Raw genomic sequence first — 13,315 nt, 5'->3', positions numbered from 1 at the left:
CCCTGGGTAGAGCACCCAAAGAGCAGAAGGGATGGAGAAACCAGGTAAGTGCTGGCAGGGGCTGTCTGGTGCCATTCCCAGACAAACTCAGCTCCCACGTGGCCAGGGGCTCCACGCTGCTTGGCCTCCCACAAACATAAATCATTTTCTAATTTATAACATGAATAATTGATTTTGCCTCCATAGCTGGCGATAAATCTCCTGTGCGCACATGCATAAGAAAATAATAATAATGAAAGCGATCAGGATCTGCTGCCATCGATTACCTGTGAGAGGGAACATGGTCCCCTGTGTGCCACATGAGGCTGGGAGAGGGGCTGCTCCCAGGGGATGCTGTGTGGCCCTGCCTGATGTGAGCTTTCCTTGTCCTGAGCAGGGGCATCTGTCTGAGGTGAGATGACTGGACCTATCCTAGTCTGAGCCCCCGGGGCTGTACTGGGACCCACACTGGGCACTCAGGAAGGTCCGAGTATTTCAGGGTATCCCAGACCTCAAGCATGTGCGGTCCCAGCCTCATAACTGCACCTAAGGAGGGATAAGGTGCTTGGCACAGCCCCATTCAGGGATGCCGCGTGCGATGCCTCAGTGGCACCTTGCCAGGGTGGCCCGTGACCAGTCCCCTGTCCCTCGGCAGCTTCAGTCCAGGCGGAGCTGCAGAAGCCGTTCTGGCTCCCGGCTGCCCGGTCCCGGCACGGGCAGGCAGCGTGCACGCCATGGGACATTGCCCGGGTCACCTCCGGTACCCACCCCATGAAGCTGGCTGGGATACAGCCGGACGGAAATCGCATCGGAGAGCTTCGGCTCGGTAGGGAGGAGGTCCTGGAGCGGGGAGTGGGCAGAGACCCGCTGCCCATCGGCCAAACTAACCAGGGCGGCCGCACCGGCTGGCCCGAAGCCTTCCTAGTGCGGTGTCCCCACGTCTGCCCGCCCGGTCACAGCGAGCACCACGGCTCCCGCCCGCTGTGTGACACTGAACGGTGACGGGACACCGACGGCTCCCGCGGGCGGGAGCGGGGGTCGCTCTCCGTGTGTCCACCACCATCCCAGCCACGGAGCCTCCTTCCGGTGGCTGCCGGTCGCTGCCGGGGCAGGACGGCTCGCCGCGGCACCGTGGCCGCCCGTGGTGCCGTGCAGAGCACGGTGCGCCCCGGCGGCGGCGGCGGTACCGGCCCGTGTGCCCAGGGCCGCGGGGAGGAGGGCGGCGGTACCGGCCCGTGTGCCCAGGGCCGCGGGGAGGAGGGCGGCGGTACCGGCCCGTGTGCCCAGGGCCGTGGGGGGGAGCGGCGGCGGCACCGGCCCGTGTGCCCAGGGCCGCGGGGAGGAGCGGCGGCGGTACCGGCCCGTGTGCCCAGGGCCGCGGGGAGGAGCGGCGGCCGGGGCGGGCGCGGGGCGGGGCGGGCGCGGGGCCGCGCTGCCGGTCCCGCACTACAGGTCCCGGCGCTCCCCACGGCGGGGCGGGCTCGGCGCGGCGGAAGCGGCGGCGCGGCGCGGAGCGACGGGGGACCCGGCGCGGCCACGGGTAACGGCGGCGGCCTGGCGGGCCGCACGGCCCGGCCCGGCCCGGCCCGGCACGGAGGGGCGCTCGGTACCGGGGCACAGCGGGCCGGGGTGCGCCCCCTGCCCGCTCTCGGCGCTGCCCCGCTCTCCCTCACCCTGGTGTCCCAGCCCTGATCCTTGTCCCCTGTCCCTTTCCTGTCCCCAGCCGTGCTCCCCTCGCCCCGTCCAAGCGCTGATCCCCACGTGAAGCCCGCCGTCCCCAATGGGCTGGCAGGCAGCCCCCGGGATGCCCGGATAAGGGCACGCTGCAGACCCCATAGCTCTCCCAGTACAGAGTCACGGGGCCGTGTGTCAGCCCTTGAGTGCAGGGGAGCTGTACGGGTTCCTGGGTGCTCGGTGCGCCACTCTGCCATGCCTTGTAAAACAGGTGTCTGCTGCTCACACGTGCTGGACACTGCTTTTCATGGCTGCCTGCAGGCCTCTGCATCCTCGTGTATCCTTCACACCACCTGCGAGGTTCTGTGTGCTGCCTGCTGTGGCCCATGGCACTATGCTGGTGACCAGATACGCCTCTTGCACATTTTAGGGTGGTCATCCCAGTCACTTGCTTCCTGGTGTAAATGCACTGTAGGGCTCTGGCCCTTGCTTTTTAGGCTGCTCTTGCTCCCAGGGTAGCTACTTTGGGTTATTTTAACTTCATTTTCCCAGTCTAGGTCTTGCTTTGTTTCCTGCTTTCATTCCTTGGATCCTTTCAACAGTGTCTTCTCTGGATAGTGTTTACAACAGCTCACTGCTCAGTATCATCTAATGACAATTCATTATTCAAGTAGAAGTTTGAGAGATGCTGTAAAACAAGACCCTGAAGTTCAGCTAAGTTGGCTCTTGCTTGCTTCATCAAAAAACTTTGCCCAGTGATTCTTCTGAAATAACTCTGGGCAAGCCAGTGTCCATCATTCATTGTGCAGGTATGCTGGCTCTTTTAACTGCCAGTTTTGTTCTGCACTGGGGATAGGAACAGGGTTTGTCCTGTTCTCAGCTCTGGTTGTGTTGTCCTTTCTTGCAGAGAAAATCAATGCCTTGTTTGCTGTACCCGTCGCTCGGGCCCTGGTTTCTCCTTGGCACTATGTGTCAGCAGGTTAATAGGTTCATCTCTGCACTGGCCAGGCTGGCCAGGTGACTGTGTCTGTGTGGACATGCTGTTTTTGCTTTTGCTGCAGCTGTTTTTGCAAGGCCTCTGCCTCATTTGCATTTTTCTGTTTAAAAACAGTGAGTTTTCCCTTTTGAGTCATCTTTATTTTTGAGACATCATTAATTTTCTCTCCCTCCTTGTTTATTAATAGACCTTTTCACTTTTGTGCTGATTCTGCCTGGTTATATTTGTAAAGTCCTTTGTATTCCCCTTAGCATTCTGGCTGTTAACTCCTTCTGCTGGTTTGTTGTCCCTTCCCTCTTCTGTGCCCCCCTGCAGCTGTGAGGGTACACTATTGACTTTCAAATCATCTTCCTGTCTGGAATGTTCCCGTTCTCTTGTTCCAGGTATCTTCTAAGAGCATCTATTCCAGGTGTCTCCTAAGAGTATTGCAAGTGAAAGGCACGATTGAAATCTCAGTGCCTTTGACGTTTTTGCCACCTCCTCACACAGCCAGTGTTGTGTGGCTGCTGGAGAGCTCTTTCTGCTAGCAGCAGGGGACAGGATGCCTTAAAGAGCCGCAGATGCAGCTCTTTGCTCCCTGAATGCTTTGCTTTGCCCTGTACCAGTGGCTGTGTTCATGCCTTTGCTCTGTCTCCACCAGGTATCCAGGTCCTTTCCTGGCCCCGTTGCCTGCTGTTGAGCCAGGTGGCCTGGGCTGGAGCTCTGCTGAGAGCAGGAGAGGTGCAGGGTAGCCAAAACCTCTGACAGTCCTTGCCCGGGCTGCCAGCGGCTGCTGTTGTGCAGTTGGTAAGTGTGCCATGGCACGTGCCTGGCATGGGATGAGTCCTGCAAGTGGCAGGTTCCCCAGTGGAGCTGTTTAGAATCTCCTTGTACCTGCCTTTTTATTAATCTTGTTATTGTAGTTATTTTTTTCCCCTTCAAAGAGCCCAATCTGCTGCAGGCTGTAAAGAGTGACATTGTGGTGTGCGAGCTGCATGCCAAGGCTGCGTGAGGTCCCCCAAGGCTCCTGGTACCCCAGTATTGCCATCCCTGTTCACTGCCAAGGCTTTAAGGTTATCTGCTCTATTGATGGGAATATGGATTGAGTGGAATTAGAAACCTCGAAGGCTAAAAATACAGCTGCCTGCCAGGAAATGCAGCAGCCTGCTGAGAGGGTGCTGTGTGGCACTGGGACTTCTCCAGGAGCTGCCATGTTCCACATGAGCACCACAGCCCAGCATCCCTGCCTGTTCCCAGGTTCTCTGAGCAGGACTGTGGCTGACTTGCTCTTGTTTGTGGGGTCCTTCACTTGACAGGACAGGGAGAGAAGTCAGGGAGAGAATGCTGCCCATGTGTGCTGCAGATGGTTGCTAGAGGAGAAGCACAGGCTGGCACCTGAGCGGGCAGCTCCCTGAGACCTCACCAATGCATACCATGAGCACAAGCTCCCTGTGAGCAGGGTGTTCCTGGGAATGGTGTGAGAGGAGCCTGTGCCTTCAGGGAGCTCTGGCTGCCTCCTGGCTGATGATCCAGCACCCTCCTGGCCATGCTGGGCTATGTTGTGCTGGGCTGGTGGGCTTTATGTGGCAGACAGCTGGGCAGCACTCCCATCACCCCTTTTGCCATGGTGTCATGGCCTTTCCTGTTTTGTGTCAGAGCACTGAATTGTTTTGCTAGGCAGGTCCATGAAACAAGACAGCATCTGGGGCTGCATAGGCTTTTTTGGGGATGCACTGCTCATTGCTGCCTGTCTTTGTGGGGCAAGTTTGGTCCCAGACTCTGGAAGTGGTAGGGTTGCCCTGCCTAGTGTAGTGTGAATGAGACCCAAAGCCAGGGCCATTGCTCTGGCTCCCAGAGCATGAAATTAGTTGGTGCTGACCCGTGGCTGTGGCATTGATGAAGTGTTTGATAGGCTGGGGGCAGGGGCTGTGCTGCCCTGTGGGGAAAAAACAAAGCGCTGCAGCATCCCTGCCAGTGTGGGTCATCTACCACCCTGCCATGCTTCTTCCCAGGCTGCAGGAAGCAGCTCTTCCCCAGCAGTGTGTGGCAGGCAGAGGCAAAGCTGTGTAGGGAGAGGATGCTCCCAGCACCAGCCGTCTGGCTAATGCTGCACCATCTGCTTTGGAGGGTGAGGCAAGGTGAATGGCAGGTTTTTGAGGAGCCCATAAATCCTATGTGCAAAGGCTCTTGGAGGTGACATGGGATCTGCATGGAGAAATGCTGCTTCTGGTTGCTCCTTGTGCTGGGAACTGTCAGGAAGGAGAGCCTGGGGAGATCACTGACCCTCACAAGACATTCAGCAATGAGCCATGGCCTGGGACTCTTGGGTTTGGCTAGGAAGAGTCCTTCAGCAGAACACGCTTCTGTGCAGTTGGAAGCTATCTGTGGTTGGAAATGGTGGTGCCAGGGGGGCTTGCAGTGCCCCCTCCCCTCTGGCACTCGGGCTGCCACTCGCTGAGAAAATGTATAATGCCTCAGTGTTGAAAAATGACTAATCCAGTCCTTGGAAGGTTTGTAGGATACATTCCTTTCTTGCGGTCGATAAAGATAAAGGGGATCGTTCTGCCAGCAAAATTAGTGTATCAAAGAGGGGGGGAAAAATGACAAGAGCTACGGAGACAGAAAAATGGTTGGGGCAGCCCTGGGATGATGCTCAGCATCACCACAGCACCCGTGCCTGCACCTCCTGTTCCTGCCCACCTTCGCAGCATGAGGTGCAGGCACAGGCACCGCGGTCACGCTAGGGGTACTGCCCTGCTGGGCTTTTCCAGTGGTTTCCAGAGAGCCATGAGAGACTCATCTGTCATGCCAAGGCAAGGGTGTGTCCATCCATCACAGAGGGGATGATGCTGTGTGGCATGGGCAGCCCCAGCCACTTTCCAGCCAGCGGTTGGCCTCCCCTCGCCTTGCTGGCACCACTGCTGCTGTTGGTGAGGGGCCACGGGGAGCGTTCGCGCCTCGGTCAGGGGCTGTGTGCAGGGGAGCCTAATGTACCGGAGGTGCCTCGGAAATGAGAGCCTTGGATGGGTTCCTGGCCCTATTGATCTGCCGGCAGTTTATGCATCCTGACATTCATAATCTCGGTCGGCGCTGATGGTCCAGATTAATGGGCCCAGGGGCTGTCCATCCGTCACTTCACATTAATTACTGAAGAGGTGTTTTTCCAGTGATTTACCTGACAGCGGCCTGTGATGAATCCCCCTAAACGGAGTGGGCAGTGATTAATCATGGGGCCCCAGCCCAGCCCCACTCTGCCTTCCCCTCAACCACAGTGCAGCCCCCCGCACCATCCGTCTCCATAAACCCTGTCTGATGCATATTTATAGGGGCAGGGGGGCCTGGCCGCTTGTGGTGTGCCTGCTTCTGCCAAAGATGATGAAAAATAAATCTCTGTCGGGACGGGGCAGCAGGTGAGCAGGGCTGCATCATGCCATGGTCCTGCGCCAGGGTATCCCTGTGCCGGGGTTTGCTTTCTGTTGTTCTGTGGCTGCCTCAGGCTTCTCTGTGGTTTTTGATGGCTGAGTAGTGCATGGTCTCGGTGTTCTGCTTCACCTGCAGACACTGGGCTCGAGGGTCCCAGGTAGCAGCTGCCGGAGTGGGGCAGGCGCCCCAGTGGTTCTGTCAGGATTTCCCTGCTTCCCCCAAGTTGGATGTGCCCCACCAAAGGCTGTAGGGCTTTGGGGTGCTCTGGGCCCCAAACCCTGTCTGCAGATACGCTGCTGTGGGGCCATGTTGGGGCTGCACAATCTATCACCGTGTGCCAGTTGCTGAGGGAGCAGGGTGAGCACTGGGACCCCGAGCCAGTGACCTGGGCAGGGGCTGCTCCCTGTGCTCTCAGCCGTGGGGCTGTTGGGCTGTGGGCAGGACAGTGACGCTGTTCTCTCTTGGCAGGCAGGGTGGCACCATGCAGCAGGAGGCAGAGGGCGGCCGGGCGCGCCGCAGGAAGCCCGACATGGCCCTCTACGTGCCCAAAGCGCGGCGGGAGAGAGAGGCACGAGCGGCGGGGGACACCCGGGGGGCCGGGCACTGCCGGGAGCCCGAGAACCACCGGCTGCTGCAGGACCCAGCCTGGGCCAGGGGCGAGGGACAGAGGCCAAGCCCCCGAGCCAGAACACAGGCAGGCAGAGCGGCAAGGAGGGAGGACAAGGTGGATGCCACCAAGGAGCTGCGGACAGCCTCTGCCAGGCACAGCCATAGGACAAGAGGGAGCTGCCCTATTGCACTGGAAAGCCTAGAGGCATCACCCAGCGTGTGTGAGCCATGCCCAGATCCAGCTGTTGCTCAGCACTGGGACAGGCAGGACAAAGCGTCTCACAAAGAACCCGGAGAGCTCAGCCACAACCACAGGGTGATAAGGACTGAGCCTGACCCTCCATCCCCACAGAATGCCCAGGCTGGGGCTGTGAAGGCTACCCCTGAGTCTGGGGATGATCCCACTAGCCCAACACCCGCTGCTAGCCAAGCACTGGCTTGTCAGACAGGCCTGAGTGGCATGTTGGAGCACTTGGGGGACAGCACCCTAGATCCAGCTGAGGACCTCTCCCAAAGCCTGGGAGAGGCTGTCCTGCAGTCAGCAGGGGTGGGCAACCATGGCAGGGTGCCCCAGTTGGTGGAGGAGACAGTGGGTCTGAAAGCCTGGGAGGAGGAGAGGGAGGAGGAGAGGAAGGAGGAGAGGGAGGAGGAGAGGAAGGAGGAGAGGGAGGAGGAGAGGTCTCTCCTGGCAGAGCAGAGTGAGGGTTGTGCCAGTGGGGTGCCAGAGGAAGAGGAGACGTGGGGAGGCAGAGCTGAGGTTCCTGGGGAGAGCACCTTGTATGCACCAGGAGCCAGCTGTGAACCTGTGTTCCTGGGGGGCAGCATGGGCGAGGTTCCAGGGCTCCCAGGGGGGAGCACTCCACAGCAGGGCACGGGCAGCCCATCCCAGCTCCCGCCTGCCATGGAGGAGAGCACTGCTGGTGCTGGGGATCCCAGAGGGGAGGCTGACCTGGTGCCTGCTGTAGTGGAAGCAGGCAGCACTTCTGCCTGCACAGATAGCAGTGCTGGATCTGAGAGCAGCCCGTGGGAGGGAGCACCTCTGGAAAGCTGTGAGCCCCCAGTGCTCCTAGAGCAGCTGTGCCATGGCATAGAGGGGATCTCACCTGCATCCTGGGACAAGGAGCTGGCAAAGCCAGATGAGGATGTGGGCTCGCTGCAGAAGCACCAGGAGGCTGAGAAAGAAGAGAGAGGTCTCCACAGCAGCTCCCCTACGGAAGGACAGACCAGTGCCAGTGCTGAAACCCTGAGCCAGACCAGCCCAGGTGCTGAGGAGAGCTGGGATGTGCTGTTCAACGATGATGGGGACTGCCTGGACCCACGCCTGCTGGAGGAGGTACTTCTGCAAGCCAGTGTTTGTGGGGATTGGCAGGGCCGGTGGCTGGTGCCTGCTGGGATGTGGGGGATGTGTTCCTGTGTTCTCTGGGGTGAGTGCACGGGGTGGGTAGGCTGCACCCAGGGCATGACCAGCCTAGCTGCCTGTGCTGCCTGCTCTTAGAGCCAGCCTTCCCCTGGGATCTCCATCTTCCCCCTCTGTCCCATCCCATCTGGTGTTGCTGGGGAAGGCTGGGGTGATTGCCCCTCTGTAGTACATAAAGTGTGCCCAGTAAAACCTGCTGAAGTGCTGTAAACTGCAACTGCACCCTCATGAAACCAGGGCTGGTGATAAAGAAACGGGCTGAGATGTATGGGATCCCATTGAAACAGCAACGGGATGTTTCCTCGAAACTATGGCTTCTTAATCAGCTGTGGCTCATTGCCATTCCCTCCTGCACACATGCTGCTGAATTTACTACACTTGGCTGCTTAGTGCCAGGATCCACACCATTTTGCTGCCATTCACGAGGAAAGCTCAGTTCCTGCAGCAAGGCTGGATATCCCTTATTGCATTTTAAATCAGTAGCGTCAAACTGGTAATTTTCCTGAAGAAACAAACAACATTAATATTGTTACATCCAGCGTCTGCCTACCCCGACTGGAAGCAGGGTGTGAAGTGATGGGTGGTGCCTTGATAACAGCATCTATTAGATTAACTCAAGAGCACCTTACTGAGGGGCACAGATCCCACCTTGTCTGCAAGGCCTTGCTTGGGCTGATGTGTCCTCTTGGAGCCTGGCACAGTGCTGAGACAGTGGGACACAGAGGGCTCACATTTGGGGGATGTGAAAGGGTGTTGGGTATTCCCATCATTGCATGGCTGTGCTCTCCTGAGCCACTGTCCCTCACCCTCTAGACTGGAGATTGTGGTGAGTGCTGGTGTGAGGAGGACAGCACTGCTGCTCTGAGACAGCTGGTGCAGGTGGCACTGGCTTTCTGTGGGCTGATGCCACGGGCATGGCTTTGTCCTCAGGGGAGGAAGGTCAGGGAAGGTGCAGCCATAGGATGCTGTGAGCAAGGCTGTGCTGTGCAGTGCAGGTTCTCACTCCAAGGAGTATCTGTATTGGCTCCCCTATGCACAAGCTCTGAGACAAGTTTGAGCTTTCCGGGGAGCTTCCCAAAATGGGTGAAAAAGAACCTGAAATAGGGATTTATCAAAAGTTGCCCTCTTTGTCCCCTGCAGATTCCTACATGGCGCCTCGTGCTTCCTGAGCCCTCTGAGCTCCCAGCAGGTGGATGTAGCTGCTTGGGGAGGGCACAGGCTCTAGGGAAGAGGGAGCCTGTTGTTAATTAACATGAAGAACAAGAAAATTAGTAGCATCTTCCTCGAAACCGAATCCTTATGCAATGCAGATAGCTGGCAGAGAGCAAGATTTATGACGTTCTGTGTGGAGGAGAGATTTCTGATAGCGGATGGCTCTTTAATCTAGAAGGAAAAAAACACTGTAGTGAGCACCATTGGCTGGCAGCTGAAACCAGACAAATTCAGAGTAGAAATCAGTTTGAACACAGAGTAATTAAGCACTGTGCCCGTTTCCGTGCGGGCTCTGTGGACTCTCCATCAGGCGGTGCGGCATGGCAGGGGCTGCGATGTGTGCGTGCCCAGGGCTGTGGTCTCAGCCAGCAGCCACATACCCCTCTGACCTGCTGTGGCAGGACTGTGTCTTCAGAGACCAGCGAGATGTGATGGACAGGCTTCATTTTTGCTGTTGTCTGTCTGTCCATCCATCAGTGAACCCTCCCCAGGATGCCTGGCAGGGCTGGGGACCGCACTGTGGCTCCCACTGGCTGCCGTGCCCCACAGCTGGGGAGATGCTGGCACGCTGTGTGCTGGGCTGGGCTGGGCTGGCAGTGCTGTGCTGGGCAGGGCTGTGCTGTGCTGGGCTGTGCTGGGCAGTACTGGGCAGGGCTGTGCTGTGCTGGGCTGTGCTGGGCTGGGCTGGCAGTGCTGGACTGGCTGTGCTGTGCTGGGCTGGGCAGTGCTGGGCTGTGCTGTGCTGGGCAGTGCTGTGCTGGGCAATGCTGGGCAGTGCTGTGCTGGGCTGGCAGTGCTGGGCTGGGCAGGGCTGTGCTGGGCTGGCAGTGCTGGGCTGTGCTGGGCTGTTCTGGGCTGGGCTGTGCTGGGCAGTGCTGGGCAGGGCTGTGCTGTGCTGGGCTGGGCTGGCAGTGCTGGGCTGGCAGTGCTGGGGGACCTGTTGAGCCGTGCCTGCCGCGTGGCTGAGCCCTGCTCCCAGACGGCTCCTGTCCTTCCTGCCCCGCCACACTTGGTGATTTGTGAAGGTCAAGGGCTGCTCCGGCACTCTGTGCTCCTGCTCTCTAATCATCCTCCCGCTGCCTGGCACTACCTGAGTGCTCTGCTCCCTCAAGCAGCACTGCAGGGCTTTATCCTGCCTGGGAATGGCTCCCTTGCTTCCCCGAGCAGGCGCAGGGTGCCTGATGAGTGTGCTGCCCTGCACGGGGGTGATGGCAGGGCAGGAGGCTCTGCTGGCAGCTCTGCTCATTCCATGAGCTCCATAACTCAGCTCTACCCTCCACCGGCATCCAGCCGCTATGGCAGCACCCCCTTACCTGCCGTGAATCCATCTTCCCCATAAAATTGTCGGAATGAGCACTTTTTATCGACTGAGCTGGCTGGGATTTATGGACTCTAACCTTGCAGTCGTGGTGTGCTCTGCTATGATCGCTTAGGGGATCGGGGTGGGAACCCGCCTGAGTTATGTACCCATTTCTTGGCATCACACCAGCCCCATGCTCCAGGGGAACAGGAGCTGTCAGTGACTTTGGACTGCACCTGGCCTGGGGTCTCAGCTGAAGGAGGGAAGTGAATCCCCTTGGCCAGTGGCACAGTGTGGTTTGGAAAGCAAGGATTCAACAAGGGATGCCAGGAGACCCACTGGGCAGAACAGGGTGCAGGGTGACCAGCTGGCACTGGCAGTGCCGTGGGACACAGGGAAACAGGGGCTGGATGCACCCTTGTGCTGTGGCAGCAGGAGGCTGCTGCCTGTTTTTTAAATAAAGGCTGTAAAATGTGCATGGTAGAAAAGCTCTACAGCCATCATCTTTTAGGGCTGGAGAAAGTGCCCCACTGTGAGGTACTAAAGGTGCACAACCCATTTTATCAATAGGAAGATTGAGAAGGGACTTGATTAACATTAGTAAGTGCTGTGATGGGGAGGAGACCAGGGACTTAGGGTTCTTTAATCCGGTGGAGAGGCAGAACAAGAACTGCCAGCTGGAAGGTGAAGTCAGACAAATTCAAATGAGAAATAAACCATTAATTTCTAGGTGCACAGGTGATTAACCAGCAGAACTTGCTCCTCAGTGGAGCACTGTCTTTTTCATCTTGGCTTCTGGGGTGCTGATTGGCTGCTCCAGTGCATGTGCTGCAGCCGGGGCGTGCTGAGCCTGGTGTTTCCATGTAGCAGAGAGACATCAATCTTTCCTCCTGGCCTTACTATCCTGCTCCTTGTTCTTCCCCTAAGGTATTTCAGGTCACCACATCACTGTGGAAGGGGGAGTGTGCTTGGAGATGCATGTTCTGTTTCATCCCTGCCATTCCTACCATGTCCCTGACTTGGCCACCGAGCATGGCAAGTGAAGGGATGCTGGTAATGGGAAAAGCAGGTGCCTGGTGTGAGAACCCTGGTTGGTAACTCCTAATTCTCAAAGCCATGAATCCATCTGCAGTGCTGGGGTGGGGTGCAGGGGCCTGGACAACTTTCTGGGGAGCAGTTGCCACGGGTTGTGAACTGCTGTGAGGCAGGTGGGCATGGGTTGCTCAGTGCTGTGCCTCTCCTACTGCTGCAGCTCTCAGGGGGTGAGAAGCACCAGGAGAGCCAGCAGTCACCCCGCTTCAACTACTATCGGGCCGAACCTGCTGCTCCAGACATCAGCGACGATGAGCTGCCGCACGTCATCGAGATCTACGACTTCCCCGCGGATTTCCGCACCGAGGATCTGATGCGTGTCTTCTGCAGCTATCAGTGAGTCTGCCAGCACGCTGTCCCTGGTGCTGGGGTTCCCTGCCTGGGCTCTGCTCCACATGCCTGCCCATCAGGTGCCTGTGCCTCGCTGACCTTCCCTCTCTTTGGCAGGAAAAAAGGCTTTGATATTAAATGGGTGGATGATACGCACGCCCTGGGCATCTTCTCCAGCCCCATAACAGGTACTGCTCCTGGTTCAGCTGGGGATGGGCAGAGAGGAGGCATCCCTCTCCCACAGCCAGATGCTGGGCGTGGGGCTGTCCCTGCACGTGGACATGCTGCTCTCTTCCTGCAGCACGTGATGCCCTCAGCACCAAGCACCTCATGGTGAAGACGCGCCCACTGTCCCAAGGCACCCGCGCCTCTAAAGCCAAAGCCAGGGCATTTGCTGGTGAGTGGTGCTGCCCTGTGCCAGCTTGTGCCATCCTGCTTGTGCTGCAACATCATCCTGATAATTGGGGAGGGCTGGGGCAGCCAGCATGGCTCCACAGCTGCCGTGTCCCTCACAGAATGCCCCAGTAATGTCCCCCATCTTCACAGAGTACCTGCAGCCAGCCAAGGAGCGCCCTGAAACATCAGCTGTCCTGGCCAGGCGGCTGGTGATCGGTGCCCTGGGGGTACGGAGCAAGCAGACACCAGCCCAGCGAGATGCAGAGAGGAGGAAGCTGCAAGAGGCTCAAGGTGAGTTTGGAGGGGCTGCAGTGTAGGGGGCCCTTCCTCCTATATGCTCTGTCTCACAGGGTGCTGGGTGAGAGGGGGCTGCAGCAGGGTGGGCTCCAGCCACTTCCACAGGGAGGTGGGGTGGTAGGGATGTGGCATTGACCCCCTTGTCTCTGCAGAGAGGAAGCGCCTGGAGAACAAGCAGCGGGAGGATGCCTGGGAGGGCCGAGACTGAGCCAGGAGGCTGCACTTTCAGCCCATGTCCCTCTCTGCAGGCGGGCAGAGCACTCAGCATCTCAGAGCTGGGACAGATTCTGCACTGTGTCCAAAAGCACTGGGCTGCTTCACCGAGAGGGCTGAGCAGCATGCAGGCTGGTTGGTGCTGTGGGGATGCTGTTGCTGTCAGGCAGCACTGCCCACCCTGCCCAGGGCAGAACCCCCAAGGCTGCCAGCCACAGCAGGAGCAGCACCAGGATGCAGGGAGCTCAGCAGAGAGCATGGGGGGCTGTGTGAGGTAGCCCTGGCCACCTGGAAGGGCCTTGTGAGTGAGAGTTTCTGTCCTTTATTTTGCTAATAAATGCCATTTATTTTATTTGCTTGCCTGGGTGGTGGCTCCCCGTTCCCTTCATACCGGGGC

General features: G+C 58.4%; 1 protein-coding gene across 1 annotated transcript; it reads left to right on the top strand.

Moving 5' to 3' along the window:
- The first annotated feature begins 1,159 nt into the window (after nucleotides 1–1,159).
- R3HCC1L (R3H domain and coiled-coil containing 1 like) lies at nucleotides 1,160–13,270 on the top strand. Its single transcript, XM_071446203.1, has 7 exons — nucleotides 1,160–1,519; nucleotides 6,521–7,994; nucleotides 11,843–12,018; nucleotides 12,130–12,200; nucleotides 12,314–12,409; nucleotides 12,559–12,699; nucleotides 12,858–13,270. Exons 2-7 carry the CDS (start codon nucleotides 6,534–6,536, stop codon nucleotides 12,911–12,913), a joined length of 2,001 nt encoding a protein of 666 aa, XP_071302304.1. The 5' UTR covers nucleotides 1,160–1,519; nucleotides 6,521–6,533; the 3' UTR covers nucleotides 12,914–13,270.
- Nucleotides 13,271–13,315: the final 45 nt, after the last annotated feature.

Source organism: Agelaius tricolor, unplaced genomic scaffold (assembly GCF_023055355.1).
Source record: "Agelaius tricolor isolate 1412-34295 unplaced genomic scaffold, bAgeTri1.0.p SCAF_22, whole genome shotgun sequence".
In the NCBI taxonomy this organism is placed as follows: Eukaryota; Metazoa; Chordata; class Aves; order Passeriformes; family Icteridae; genus Agelaius; species Agelaius tricolor.
This window is presented reverse-complemented; position numbering and strand designations above follow the sequence as displayed.